This window comes from Mustela erminea, chromosome 10, assembly GCF_009829155.1.
Source record: "Mustela erminea isolate mMusErm1 chromosome 10, mMusErm1.Pri, whole genome shotgun sequence".
NCBI lineage: Eukaryota > Metazoa > Chordata > Mammalia > Carnivora > Mustelidae > Mustela > Mustela erminea.
The window spans coordinates 82,496,970-82,511,378 of record NC_045623.1 but is presented as its reverse complement, the minus strand read 5'-3'; the positions used below and the strand labels follow the sequence as shown (position 1 = coordinate 82,511,378).

General features: G+C 37.6%; 1 protein-coding gene across 9 annotated transcripts in view; it reads left to right on the top strand.

The window, feature by feature from the left end:
* Nucleotides 1–14,409, top strand: part of LOC116600647 (protein argonaute-3) — a 127,065-nt gene that overhangs the window by 28,764 nt on the left and 83,892 nt on the right. Inside the window, exons 2-3 of one of the 9 annotated variants that reach the window (XM_032360807.1) lie at nt 8,376–8,425; nt 10,460–10,524. The exons of 6 other annotated variants lie outside the window; for them this stretch is intronic. In XM_032360807.1, the coding sequence (XP_032216698.1) occupies nt 10,475–10,524 (50 nt within the window). In that variant the 5' untranslated portion in view covers nt 8,376–8,425; nt 10,460–10,474. Of the gene's footprint in view, nt 1–8,375; nt 8,426–10,459; nt 10,525–12,707; nt 12,910–14,409 lie in introns of those variants that run through there. 2 more of the 9 variants (XM_032360808.1, XM_032360806.1) reach the window with 2 other exon arrangements.

Below are 14,409 nucleotides of genomic sequence, written 5' to 3'. Positions count from 1 at the left end.
TTTTCTATATTCTGCAGCTCTTACCTGGAATACCTTCTATGCCCTTTACTATCTGGTAGACTTCCATTATTTTTCAAGACATACCTTTTTTTTTTTTTTTTTTTAAGACTTTATTTATTTGAGAGAGAGCAAGTGAGCAAGAGAGCCCAAGCAGGGGGAGAGTGGCAGATGGAGAGGGAGCAGCAGGCTCCCCACTCTGCAAGAAGCCCAATGGGGGGCTCAGTCTCAGGACCTGGGACCATGACTTGTGCCGAAGGCAAACACTTAACTGGCTGAGCCACCCAGGTGCCCCCTAAGACATTACCTTTTTAACTCTATAGTCAGAGGTAGTTCATTCTTCTGTGACTCTGTACTATCTGGTGTATACTCCTTTAATAGTATTTTTAGTGTTTTAAATACTTGTTGTTCCCTCTTCTCCCAGTATGACATCTTCATGAAAAGGAGTACTTTGTACCCCTGATATTAGCTTGATGATTGACACATAATACTCAATAGAGTGAATGAAAGGTTTATAAAAGTAAAATGAGGGGCGCCTGGGTGGCTCAGTGGGTTAAGCCGCTGCCTTCGGCTCAGGTCATGATCTCAGGGTCCTGGGATCGAGTCCCGCATCGGGCTCTCTGCTCAGCGGGGAGCCTGCTTCCCTCTCTCTCTCTGCCTGCCTCTCTGCCTGCTTGTGATTTCTCTCTGTCAAATAAATAAATAAAATCTTTAAAAAAAAAAAAAAAAAAAGGTAAAATGAAAGGAGTATGATAGTAGGGGACAGGAAGGAGAACTGGATATTATAAAGGGCTATGTATGGCCAGATAGAGATTTTCAATGCCCTACCCTTCTTCTCTCCTGTGGATCTCTAGGCTAGTCTTTTTTAGATTCCTTTCTCTCTCAGCTCTTTCTGCGAGCCATCATCCTGTCTTCATGCTGTGCTCTCAATTTCACTTTTTCTTGTTTCTCAAAATTGGAGTGTTCAATGTGTAAATTTGAGGGATAATCCTGACCCTTTTGGGGTTTTTTTCTTGAGATTTTATTCATTTATTTGAGAGAGAAAGAGGAAGAGCGGGAGCACACAAGCAAGGAGGGGAGGGGCAGAAGGAGAGGGAGAAATGGACTTGTTGCAAAGCAGGGAGCATGACATGGGGCTCCATCCCAGGACCCCGGGATCATGATCTGCGCCGAAGGCAGACACATAACTGATTGAGCCACCCAGGTGCCCCCGACCCTTCTGTTTGATGTTTACATTTTATTTTATCTTATCTTATTTATTTTATTTTTTTAAGATTTTATTTATTTGACAGGTAGAGATCACAAGTAGGCAGAGAGGCAGGCAGTAGGGGGGTTTGGGGGAGCGGCGGGTGTAAAGCAGTCTCCCTGCTGAGCAGAGAGCCGGATGGGGGGCTCCATCCCAGGACCCTGGGATCATGACCTGAGCCAAAGGCAGAGGCTTTAACCCGCTGAGCCACCCAGGCACCCCTGATGTTTACATTTTAAAAAGGCATTTATTGGGGTGTGTGGGTAGCTCAGTCACTTAAACATCTGACTCTTGATACCAGCTCAGGTCTCAATCTCAGAGTCACCAATTCCAGCCCCATGTTGGGCTCCATGTGGAACCTACTTTTAAAAAAAAAAAAAGAAAGAAAGAAAGAAAGAGGCATTTATTAATCTAAGTAAATCTCTTAATTGATAGAATGTCTAAGGCAGATATTTGTCTTTTTTGATACTTTTTTTTTTTTAAGATTTTATTTACTGAAGAGCACAAGTGAAAGGAGGAACAGAACTGTAGGAGAGGAAGAGAAAAATAATCTCAAGCAGACTCTGTACTAAGCATGGAACATGATGTGGTGCTTGATCTCATGACCCGAGCTGGAACCAAGAATCAATGCTTAACTGACTGAGCCGCCCAGGCAACCCTAAGGCAGATACTTCTGAACTGAATTCCTTACTACTGCCTTTCCTCCTTGCCCTGCCCAAAAGAATCACCCCTAATTTTAGCAGTATATAGTAAAGAATTGTTGAAGGCCATTTATTTATTTATTTATTTGTTATTAAGGATTTTTATTTATTTATTTGACAGATGGAGATCACAAGTAGGCAGAAAAGCAGGCAGAGAGAGAGGAGGAAGCAGGTTCCCTGCTGAGCAGAGAGTCAGATGCGGGGCTCAATCCCAGGACCCTGAGATCATGACCTGAGCTGAAGGCAGAGGCTTTAACCCTCTGAGCCACCCAGGTGCCCCTGTTGCATGCAGGATATTTATTAAGTAGGAAAATTATATGATGAAAATGTTAGGAAAACAAAACTGCTTTAAAGACAAAATGGGTTGGAATTGAGAGAATAACAGGAGATGCAGGTTTAGGGCTTACAGATATCAGTGGAGGGTGGAGGGTGGAGGGTCTTAGTTTTTCAGAGAAGTTCTGAGGGACTAACGCAGTGTCAGTAATATTAAGTAAAAAAAGAAAAAAAATTATTTACTAGATTTGTTCCTTCTATCTAACTTTTTGTTTTTGATAGGGATAGGGAGTTATTTGTGTATTATGTAAGTATATATGAAATTGGTGCATCTGGGTGGCTTAGTTGGTAAAGCATCCAACTCTTGATCTTAGGGTTGTGAGTTCTAGCCCCATTTTAGGTATGGAGCCTACTTTAAAAAAAAAATTAAATAGTATTAAGTTTCACATGTAGATGTTCAACATATTGGTTAAATTTGAGAGAAAAATATATGTAATGAATTGGTGTGTACATTCTGGCTTTCAATTTATGATCCTGTTGACTTCCGTAATTATATTTTGTCTTCAGGTTGCTTTGTTGTGTTACATTGTTTGCCAGTAGGAGTAAAGGATCTGTAATTTAGATGTTTCCACATGGAAATTTTTTATCTCGTATCTTTGATCAGAGTTTTCATAGGACCTACAGGATTTCTTTGAGACTCCTAAAGGGTCATAAATCAACTTTCTACTTTGGTAGTAATATTGACTTGATTTTATGTCAACATCTGCAAAACTTATTCCCTTTATTCCTTCAAAAGACTAGCTTTTATCTTCACCTTTTGCAGTATGTAACTTACCAGTTAAAATTGTTGCTGGGCTTTTGAAATTGGTTCAGTTGCTATACTTCAATGGCTGGAGTTTGAAAAGTTAGAAGGAATTAGATAGAACTTGACAATTCCTATGCTGTATTAGTTAAACAGTTATAGGTTAAAATGCCCCAGTATTGAAATCAACACGTAGGAGGTTTGTCTTGTCCATATGCCACATGTTCAAATATTTGGTACCATGGCATTAATCATTATAGTAGACTTATGGGTTGTAGCCAAACAAGTTTCCACTTTAGTCAGAGGAGTTTTCTTGGACAAAATACCCAGGAAATGCTTGTGAGTCATTTTTTGAGTCAGCTTCTCTACTTCCGATTTTCTGTCTTGCTTGTTGTCCTTTCCTCACCCCTTTAGGGTATGTGTATATAATGCTTTTTTTGCCAATAAGATTTTGATTGAAAATGATCATTTGGTAAGAGAGCATATTTGTTAGGCAGATTTTAAGTGTTTATAGTTTTTTTTAACAACTAACTGATCTTGGGGCCTGGATGGCTCAGTCATTAAGCGTCTGCCTTCAGTTCAGGTCACAGGGTCCTGGAATCGAGCCCCATATCAGGCTCCCTGCTAGGCGGGAAGCCTACTTTCCCTCTCCCACTCCTCCTGCTTGTGTTCCTGCTCTTGGTGTCTCCCTCTCTGTCAAATAAATAAACAAAATCTTAAAAAAACAAAAACCGGGCGCCTGGGTGGCTCAGTGTGTTAAGCCGCTGCCTTCGGCTCGGGTCATGATCTCAGGGTCCTGGGATCGAGTCCCTCATCGGGCTCTCTGCTCAGGAGGGAGCCTGCTTCCTCCTCTCTCTCTGCTTACTTGTGATCTCTCTCTGTCAAATAAATAAATAAAATCTTTTAAAAAAAACAAAAAACAAAAACCAAGTGGATGATCTTTATAACTAAAACCCAAATATTTTTAGAACTATTATGACCTAGAGTATAAATTCTGTAACTTGAGTTTTTATGCTGGTTTGTCCAACTGCTAAATATGTATGCAGGTAAGCCTCAAATAGGTTGTTAGATACTTATTCAGAATCATTAGGTAGTAACATACATACATAGGGAAAATTATATAAAAGCATTATTTTATGACTGCAAGATCTGTTTTAAACATGAATAGATTTGGAGGAATCTTGAAATAGTATTAAATTCTGTTTGAATTTTTTTGGTTCAGTTTTCTTTTATAAATGAAACATTAATTGTACTGTTATTATTACTACTGGTGTTGTATTGTGATTTGTGATAGAGTGCCAAATATTTGTACATATTGCATACAGTTGTCATGCGATACTGACGATTGAATTTTTGAAGGAAAAAATCTATATTGAATCCATTTTGGCTTTTAAATAGAAATCTCAGATTGGAGTGTTGGAAACAACTCCCTTTCTGCTCTTATTAGGAATGTCATTGACACAGTGTTATAAATAGGTAATATGCCAAGAGAGGGACATACTTTTTTAAAATAACTTCATTTATACAAAATTCACATACTCACTTGTGTAAAGTGTACAGTTCAATGGTTTTTAGTGTATTCAAAGAGATAGCATACAGCCATCACCACAATAAAAGTTTAGAACATTTCATCCTCTGAAAAAGAAACCCCATTATGGGCTTCTAGGTGGGTCAGACTGTTAAGCAGCTGCCTTTGGCTCAGGTAATGATCAATGATCTCAGGGTTCTGGGATCAAGCCTCATGGTGGGCTCTCTGCTCACCATGAGCAGAGAGAAGGGGGGAGCCTCCTTCTCCATCTCCCTCTGCCCCTCCCCCTCCTCATATGTTTGCGTGCGTGCGCGCACGCGCTCTCTCTCTCTCTCTCTGTCTTTCAAATGAATAAATAAAATCTTTAAAAAGAAAGAAACCCCATTACTCCTTAGTAGTCACTCACCATTGTCTTCCCCAGTAGCCCCTGGCAACCACTAATATACTTTGTCTCTATAGATTTTTTTTTTAATGTTTTGTTTTTTTTTTTAAGATTTCATTTATTTATTTGTCAGAAAGAGAGAGCACAAGCAGACAGAGTGGCAGGCAGAGTCAGAGGGAGAACCAGGCTCCCTGTGAGCAAGGAGCCCAATATAGGACTCGATCCCAGGACGCTGGGATCATGACCTGAGCCGAAGGCAGCTGCTTAACCAACTGAGCCACCCAGGCGTTCCATGTATTTTTTTCATTTTTTAAAAAGATTTTATTTTATTTATTTGTCAGACAGATCACAAGTAGGCAGAGAGGCAGGCAGAAAGAGAGGAGGAAGCAGGCTCCCTGCTGAGCAAAGAGACCAATTCGGGGCTCAATCCCAGGACCCTGGGATCATGACCTGAGCTGAAGGCAGAGGCTTTAACCCACTGAGCCACCCAGGCGCCCCTGTCTCTATAGATTTACCTTTTCTGGGCATTTCATATAAATGGAATCATATAATATGTGGCCATTTGTATGAATGACCTCTTTCACTTCACATGTTTTTAAGGTTCATCCATGTTGTAGCATGTATCAGTACTACCTTTTTATTACTGAATATTATTCTGTTGTATAGATATTTTGTTTATTGATTCATCAGTTGATGAACATGTGTCGTTTGCATTTGGGGCTGTAATGAATAATGCTGTGAACATTTGTGTATAAGGTCTTGTGTGTACACATGTTTTCATTTCTTTTGAGTGTATTGCTAAGACTGGAATGATTTGGTAACTCTGTTTAACCTTTTGAGAAACTGCCTGACTCTCTTCCCAATTGGCTGCATCATTTTACATTCCAGCTAACAGTGTGTGATGGATCCAAGCATCTCCACATCCTTACCACCATTTGTTACCTATCTTTTTTATCATAGCCTTCCTTGGAGTTTTAGGTAGCATCTCATTGTTATTTTGATTTGTATTTTCCTGATGGTTGATGTTGGGCATGTTTTCATGTACTTATTGGCCATTTGTCTATTTGGAGAAATGTCTGTTCAGGTCCTTTGCCCATTTTTAAGTTGGATAATTTGTCTTTTAGTTATTGAGTCTTGGAAATTCTTCATTATGTATATTTAAAAGTCCCTTATCAGATGTAATGATGTGCAGCAATGTTCTTCCTTTCTGCCTGTTGGCCTTTCACTTTCTTGATGGTGTCTTTTAAAACACTTTTTTTTTTTTTTTTTTGATTAAGAAGTTAATTTTTTCTTTTGCCAGTTGTCCTTTTGGTATCATTCCTATAGAGGAGCATAATTCTGATTAAAATGCTATAAAGAACATAACCCAGAAAACACTGCCGGTGAAAACTGAACAGTGTAGTTTCGAGTATTTAGCTATCTTAGGGAAACTGTACCGTGCATTATATGTCAGTTAATAAGCAAGTTTTATTTTCCTTGTTAGTTAATGACTTGGAAGATAGGAAAGCTAACAGATGGTGATTATTTCAGACTTAAAAATTCTCAACAAATTACTCAGTAATAATTAGTCTTCTAGCTAATATTTCTACAATATATTTGAAGTTGAAAGATACTTTTATAAATAAATATATTCCTAAACATCAGGGACTAATAGGTAGGGTTTATTCCTAACATCTATCCATTTGTGTGGATTTAAATTATAGTAACAGCTGTGTAGTATTGTTAGGCATGTAGCATGATTTGCTTATTTTTTGTCTGCTCCACTTTTTTCTTAAATTGAGTTAAATCAATTTAAATTAGCTGTCTGGATTTACCACATGATTGTACCAAGGTAGGTACTCTTTGGTACTGGATTTAAAGAGTATATGGATCCTGACAGGAATTAAAGTTTAAATTCTGCAGTAACTTTTGAAACTTAAAAATCATTTTAGGATCCTCCCTATGTTTTCATTCATGTTTAACTTTTTGTGCCCCTTTTTTGTATCAGGTCTAGTGCTAGGTTCTGGAGATAACAAGGTAAATAAGATGTGATCCCTGTTAGAGATTTCATAATCTGTATGTAGTGACAAGTTCTGTGAGATATGCACTATGTGCTGTGGTGAAGGAGCAGAGATTCTTGCTTTTAGTTTGGAAGATGGGGTGTATATATATATGTATGTGTATATGTATGTATATATATATATATGTATATATATATATATATATGTTATCTGAACTAAATAGTAGAACAAAAGAAAGAAAAATCTATATAGAGTGGACATAACAAAACCATGACATGTTTATGTAAAAGAAATAGGCCAGTATGAATAGAGTACCTTGAGTCTGAAAATTTAACCAGGGGTAAGTTGTGAAGGGTGTTTTTTTGTTTTGTTTTGTTTTGTTTTTTAGATCTGTTTATTTGAGAGCAAGAGACAGTAGGGGTGGGGAGGAGAAAGGGAGAGAGAGAGAATCTCAAGCAGAGTCTCTGCTGAGCATCGAGCTGGACACGGGGCTGGATCTCAACCTTGAGAGCATGACCTGAGCCCAAATCAAGAGTTGGACACTCAACCACCTTAGCCACCCAGGCACCCCGTGAAGGGTCTCAAATCCATGCTAAGGCTTGTGAATTCAGAAACAGTGGAGAGCCATTGGAGGCTTTGAACACACGAGGAGCATCTATATTTTAAAGCATAACTAATGGCAGGGTGGCAAATTAATTAGAAAACAGAAAGACCAGGGGCACCGGGTGGCTAAGTTGGTTAAGCCTCTGCCTTCAGCTCAGGTCATGATTTCAGGTTCCTGGGATCCAACCCCGCATTTGGCTCCCTGCTTAGAGGGGAGTGTGCTTCTCCCTCTCCCTCTGCCCCTCTCTCTGCTCGTGCTCGCTCACTCTCTCTCTCTCTCTCTCAAATGATTAAGTAAAATCTCTTAAATAAAAAAAAAGGAAAGAGGGCGCCTGGGTGGCCCAGTTGGTTAAGCATCTGCCTTTGGCTCAGGTCATGATCCCAGGGTCCTGGGATAGAGCCCCGCATCGGGTTCCCTGCTCAGCGGAGAACCTGCTTTTCCCTCTCCCTCTGCCTGCCGCTCTGCCCACTTCTGCGCGCTCGCTCTCTCTCTCTCTCTCTCTGTCAAATAAATAAATAAATAAAATCTTAAAAATAAAAGCAGCGGGGAGGAGAGAAAGGAAAGAGGAAAGACCAGAGTTCTGGAGAACAATGGGAATGCTGTTTGCAGTAGTCTAGATCAGTGGTCTTCAAATCTTTGATTACTCATCCCCATCAGTTAAAATGTGTTTGACCATGGACTGAACAATAAATAGATAAATAAATGTATATGTGCACATTTAAAGTTTTTAAATTTATAGAAATGCACCACTATTCTAACATAACTATAGAAAAATTAAAGGCAGAAAACAATATTTTGAAATAAACTATATAATAATATATTTAATAATTTGAAATTTTCAGATTCATGTACCAAAAATCAGATTGAATATATGCCACACACTTGAACTGAAGTAAGTTATAACATGCTGAAAGTGAGTGAGTGAGAGTTCCATTGTTGCTTCTTTTTTTCTGATTGAAATATAGTTGACATACAGTGTTATATTAGTTTTAAGTATACAACATAGCTATTTGGCAACTCTGTAAGTTATCCTGTGCTTATCAAGATAAGTGCATTTAACATCTACCACCGTACAATGTTGCTGCAGTACACTGTTAACTCTTGCATGTTGCAGAAGTCCTGTTAGTCTCTTAGGGTTCCTGTATATCATCTGTTACATCTGATCATCTAACATGGGCTAAGTGAAGACCTCAGTGTCTATCCATATCCATGAATTTTAGTAAATCTTAATTTCTTTTTTTATTTTTTAAGAATTTATTTATTTGACAGAGAAAGATCGCAGGCAGGCAGAGAGGCAGGCAGAGAGAGAGAGAGGAGAAAGCAGGCTCTCTGCCGAGCAGAGAGCCCATTGTGGGACTCGATCCCAGGACCCTGAGATCATGACCTGAGCCGAAGGCAGTGGCTTAACCCACTGAGCCACCCAGGTGCCCGTAAATCTTAATTTCTAATTGTTAGATGAAAATTAAATATAAATACTTCTAACTTCTTTCCCCTCATACTCTAGCATACCCCGTTGAATCTCTGATACATACTTTCCTAGATTAAAAGTAGTGTTTTCTAAGACTTAACTACCAGCAGTGGCAGTGGGGATGAAGGAAGAGCTTAGATGTAACATTTAGAAGAAGGATGAATAATTTAGGTGTGGAGGGAAAGGGAAGAGAGAAGAATGACTTCATCATTCCTAGTTTGTGCAATAGTGGTAGCTTTAACAGAAATACAAATGGTGAATGGACCAGGTTTTTTATTTTCTGTTTTGGATATTTGGAGGTTGAATTACATAAGAAACATCAAAACAGAGAGGTTCAGTAGATTATTGGAAATAAGTGCCTAGAGCTCAGGAAATAAGTCAAGATAAAGATTTGAGATATATCAACATGTAGATGATAGTTAAAGTTAGGGAAAGTGAATAGAGTCAAGATAAGAAGATTAAGAATGGATCTCTGGGGATACTATTATTTCAGGTTTGTCAGTGAAGACACTTAGATCAGGAAAAGTAGGAGAACCAGGACAAAGTATAAGCTGTTTCAGAGAAGGTAAAGAAAGGATTGTGAATTTTAAGGATTGATCACAGTGGCAGATGCTCAAAGAAGCCAAGGTGTAAAAGCTGAAAAGAGACCGTGTCTTTTAAGAAGTCAGTGATGGCTAAAGAAGTGTTCTAGAATCAAGTTGTTATTGTAAACCAGATTGAGATAAAAAGTGATTTCTCAATCTGAAGTAATCTGTCAGTTATCTGGGAATACTAGTAATGTTTACTGTACTGGATTAGCAAGTGTAGTTATATAAAATCATGAAAGAATTCATACCCATGTGAAATGATTTTGAAGATCGTTTTTAGTAAAATGCTCTGGTGTACTACAACTTTTATATTATAAAATACTAAAAACTTGATCTAAAGTATTACTCCTTTCTTCCTTACTCTGTATCTTTTAAGCTTTATGTTGATGCAAAAGTATTCATTGGCTACCTTCTCTGTTACTTATTCAAGAGTTATGAAGATAAATTCAGAGTTAGAAGGATATAAGGAGAGACCACCAGCTGTTTTAGTTGTGTTTTATAAGCAAGCCTCGGGGTGATTTTACCATCTTATTGTACCTTAGCAGTCTTCCTTTCTGTCTATACTATAGTGACAGATTAATTTATTGGAGCTGTGAATACTAAACTGATATGAATAGTCACTTTCAGGAGAAAATACGATTTCATACCTTCTTGTATTGACTAAAATAATATTTCCCGTTCTGCCTTTTGAGAGCAGAGAATAAGAGATAACTAGAAATGAGATAAAGGTGGGTCTCTATGAGCACATAGAATGATTAATAATTTCTTCTCCTTTTTACAATAAAATTTCCCTCTCCTACCATTTTTCTGCTGTATGAGTCAGGTGGTAAAGTGGAACTTACTGAAACCAATATTAAATTTTACTTTACAGTCTGTGCACCAGAGCATGATGGAGTCAAAAGACTTGGTACCAGAATGTAGGAAGTGGTGGTTGAGGTAAGAGTGGGAAAGGTAGGCTGTAGCCCTTTGTAAAACCTAATGTACTCAGGTAGGTTCCATTTTTGAAGTAATCCTCAGATATTCTTAAGGCTTTTTAAATTCTATCCAAGGCTCTACAAAAATGCATCATATCGTACTTTGCGAGAATTCTTTCCTTTTCAGACTAAGGTCATTAGTTAAAGGAAACCACTAAAGATTGGTTAGAAGTTCTTATCCCCATTTACTCAGATTTTCTTTTCCAAATTGCTTTCCTAAATACTGCTTTAGAAGTTAAAATATTTTGCATATTTTGGTAATTGTAATTTTACTACAATATACACTTAAAAGTTGTACTAAAATTTCTACATTTGAACAGAAGATCAAAGGATTTTCCCCACTGATACTATAATAAACAACTGCACCTTAGACAAAGTTCCACAACTGTGACATAAGAAAATTCAGTTCACAGTTTATGTTAATTGCCAGGCTTCATTCTCTGTATTAATTTAATTTGATACTAATACGTTGTGATGTATCTGTTTGTTGTTTGGAAGACTTCAGTATTTCAATATCATCTTGAAGTATATTTGTGAGATAATCATGCTTAAATTTTTACATAGAAATAGTATCATTGCTTTTTCACCCAAAAGTTCTTTCACTAATATTCCATGTGATCTCTGTAACAGCCCAGAGACTAATATCCCATTTTTTTTAAAGATTTTATTTATTTATTTGACACAGAGAGATCACAAGTAGGCAGAGAGGCAGGCAGAGTCGGGGGGCGGTGGTGGGGGGGAAGCAGGCTCCCTGCTGAGCAGAGAGCCCAATGCAGAACTTGATCCCAGGACCCTGAGATCATGACCTGAACCGAAGGCAGAGGCTTAACCCACTGAGCCACCCAGATGCCCCTATTATCCCATTTTTATTGATGAAGGAACTAAAGTCAGAGAGGCCAGGTAACTTTCATAACAACATAGTGGCAGAGTGGGACTAGAGAGTCATGTCTACTTATTTATCTTCCAGTGCTTATGTTAGCACATGTAAAGGTTTCTTAAATTGACAGTTTCCCAATTCAGACTCTCTTCATAATACAGTGAGCACCTTTGCTGCTATCCCTCAATAGATGATTAGATAAATTACTATTTTAGAGTTTTTCTTTAGTTCCACATCCCTGCCTGATGAACATCCTAATACATTACTCTTTGTCACAGTATCTTTTGAGATAAGAAGAAAAATTTGCAGTTCCTTGATTTGTCCTTTTGTTAACTTGCATACTAAAGTTTCATTAAAACTCTAAATATAGGGACGCACGGGTGGCTCAGTTGTTAAACACCTGCCTTCAGCTCAGGTCTTGATCCCCGGAGTCCTGGGATAGAGCCCTGCATTGGGCTCCCTGCTCAGTGGGAAGCCTGCTGCTCCCTCCCCAACTCCCCCTGCTTGTATTGCTGTCCCTGTCTCTCTCTCTGTCAAATAAAAAAAACAAAGAATAAAAAAAACTTCTAAATGTATCAGTTACAAAATATTAGTGAGAGATTAAAGAGATAGAATAAATCATGGTCCTTAGAAAAGCTTATTCCCTTTGAAACATAGATTTTAGCAGTTAGGAATTTAAAAGTAGTTTAATGTTAGAGCTGCCCAGTATATATAGAATTCTAACACCATTCTGTTAAGGCTCTAAGAGCTTGAGTTCAGTGTTTAGTGTAATTATTCGTAAAGAAGTTTTTATATCTGATGGCATGGTAAAATCTGCACTGTTTCATTATTTGGTACTCTCCTAATTAAATTTTACTGTTAGAGGGGATTGCAGAGATTATTCATTTTAGTCTTCTGGTTGGCATCTTCTAGGACATAAATGCTCCTTGAGCTACTCTAGCAAGGATGAACTTACTTTATATGAGTGTAATCCACTTGGGAATAATCCACTGGTGTGTAAGAAATGTAGGAAATTTTTGTTCCAAAGTCTAGCTCCTTAAATCTTTCCAATTATTTGTGAGTTTTATCCTAATTCTATCCTTTCATACAGGGTAGATTTTATGCTTAATGTATCACATGACAGTCCATCAAAATAGCCAGAGCCTTCTGTAATTTCCTTTGAGTCTTTCCTGTTCCAGTCCTGAAGTCCTTATTAGTTTGATTTATTTTTACCCATGTTATATGAACTTCTGTCAGGATTACCTTCTGGTTATGTTTCATTTTTTTAGGGTCTTAAATTTTTCCAAATCGAACAGAGTACTTCAGAATGTGAAATGACTATATATAATATGTGATGGGATGTTACATGCTTTGTACTGGGCACTTAAATATATGCACCTAAATTTTTTTAATTTTGAGGTAGCTACATCCCACTATTAGCTCAGTCTGGATTTAAGAGTCATCTAAAGCCCCTTTCCACAAAAGCAGTGAGTAAGTTCACATCCTCTAATCTGTTCTTTTTGCAGTTTTCTAAACAAATGTTTAGATTTTACAATTGCCCTTATTATATTTCATCTTCATTGAGTTCATTGTTGTAGTGTTTTAATAACTTTTAACACTCTCATTTGTTTTTAGCGCTCTAGCAGTGTCTCCTAAGGATAAATAATTTGAGGGTTTCTTAACTAACAGGTATTTTTTTCTTATTTACTATATGTAGGGCACTAGATGTATTTCTTTTGTTTATGGTATTGATAGTTTGGGGGACCACTTTAGAAGGCTATTCTGATTAAAAGTTTCCATGAATGCCCTAGTTAACTTAGAAAAAGAAAAGGAACTTGCCTTGTCCCATGTTGCAGTATAATAAAACACTTTAGTAATTGTGAAAACATATGACACTTATTTAAGAACAAATAGACTACTGGGACAATATAGAGAACTCAAGAGCCAGATTCATTTATATGTTGAGAACTTATAAGATAAAAATAGCTTTTTATTTATTTTAATGTGGGGCTCAAACTCATGATTGTGAGATCAAGACCTGAGCTGAGATCATAAGTTGGACACTTAACCAACAGAGCCACCCAGGCACCCCAAAAAAATGGCATTTTAAATTGATTGGTTATGTATAGACTATTTAGTAGATGGTGTGGGACCACTGGCTTACTGTATAGAGAAAAATAAAATAGAGTCTCTTATATAACACTGTTTATAAAGAAAGACCTCAGATGGGGCGCCTGGGTGGCTCAGACTGTTAAGTCTCTGCCTTCAGCTCAGGTCATGGCTGAAGGATCCCCAGGACCCCAGGTCCTGGGATCAAGTCTTGAGTCGGGTTCCTGGCTCGGCAGGGGGCCTGCTTCTCCCCCTCCCTCTGTTGCTCCCCCTGCTGTGCTCTCTCTTTCTTTCTCTCTCTCTCTCTGTCTAATAAATAAATAGATAGATAAATAGATAAATACATACATACATCAGATGGATTAATGGCCAAAATAATATAGATCAAACTATATACATGTGTGTGTGTAAGCTACGTATATAGGTAACCTATATATATAGATAACTAGAGATAGATATAAAACTATATATAGATAACTATATATAGAAACTATATATATATAGGTAACTATATATATATAGAAAAACTAGAGTTAATAAAACAATTTGTAATTTAGTATTAAGAAAGTAATTCTCTTTTTTAAGATTTTATTTATTTATTTGAGAGAAAGTGAGAGGCAGAATGAGCGGAGAGGGAGGGGCCGAGGTAGAGGGACAAGCAGACTCCCCACTGAGCAGGGAGCCTGACACAAGGCTCAAAAGCATGAAACCATAAGGTGAAAAATGATTCATTTGATGATTCTCTATTAAGGATTTCATCTCAAATACATAGATATTGTTAACAGGCAGAAAACATTTGGAAGATATTTGCAATAACTAAACCTATTAATGAATTAATATTGGACTATCAGGCTATCAAAGAAACTCCTTCAATTCAACAAG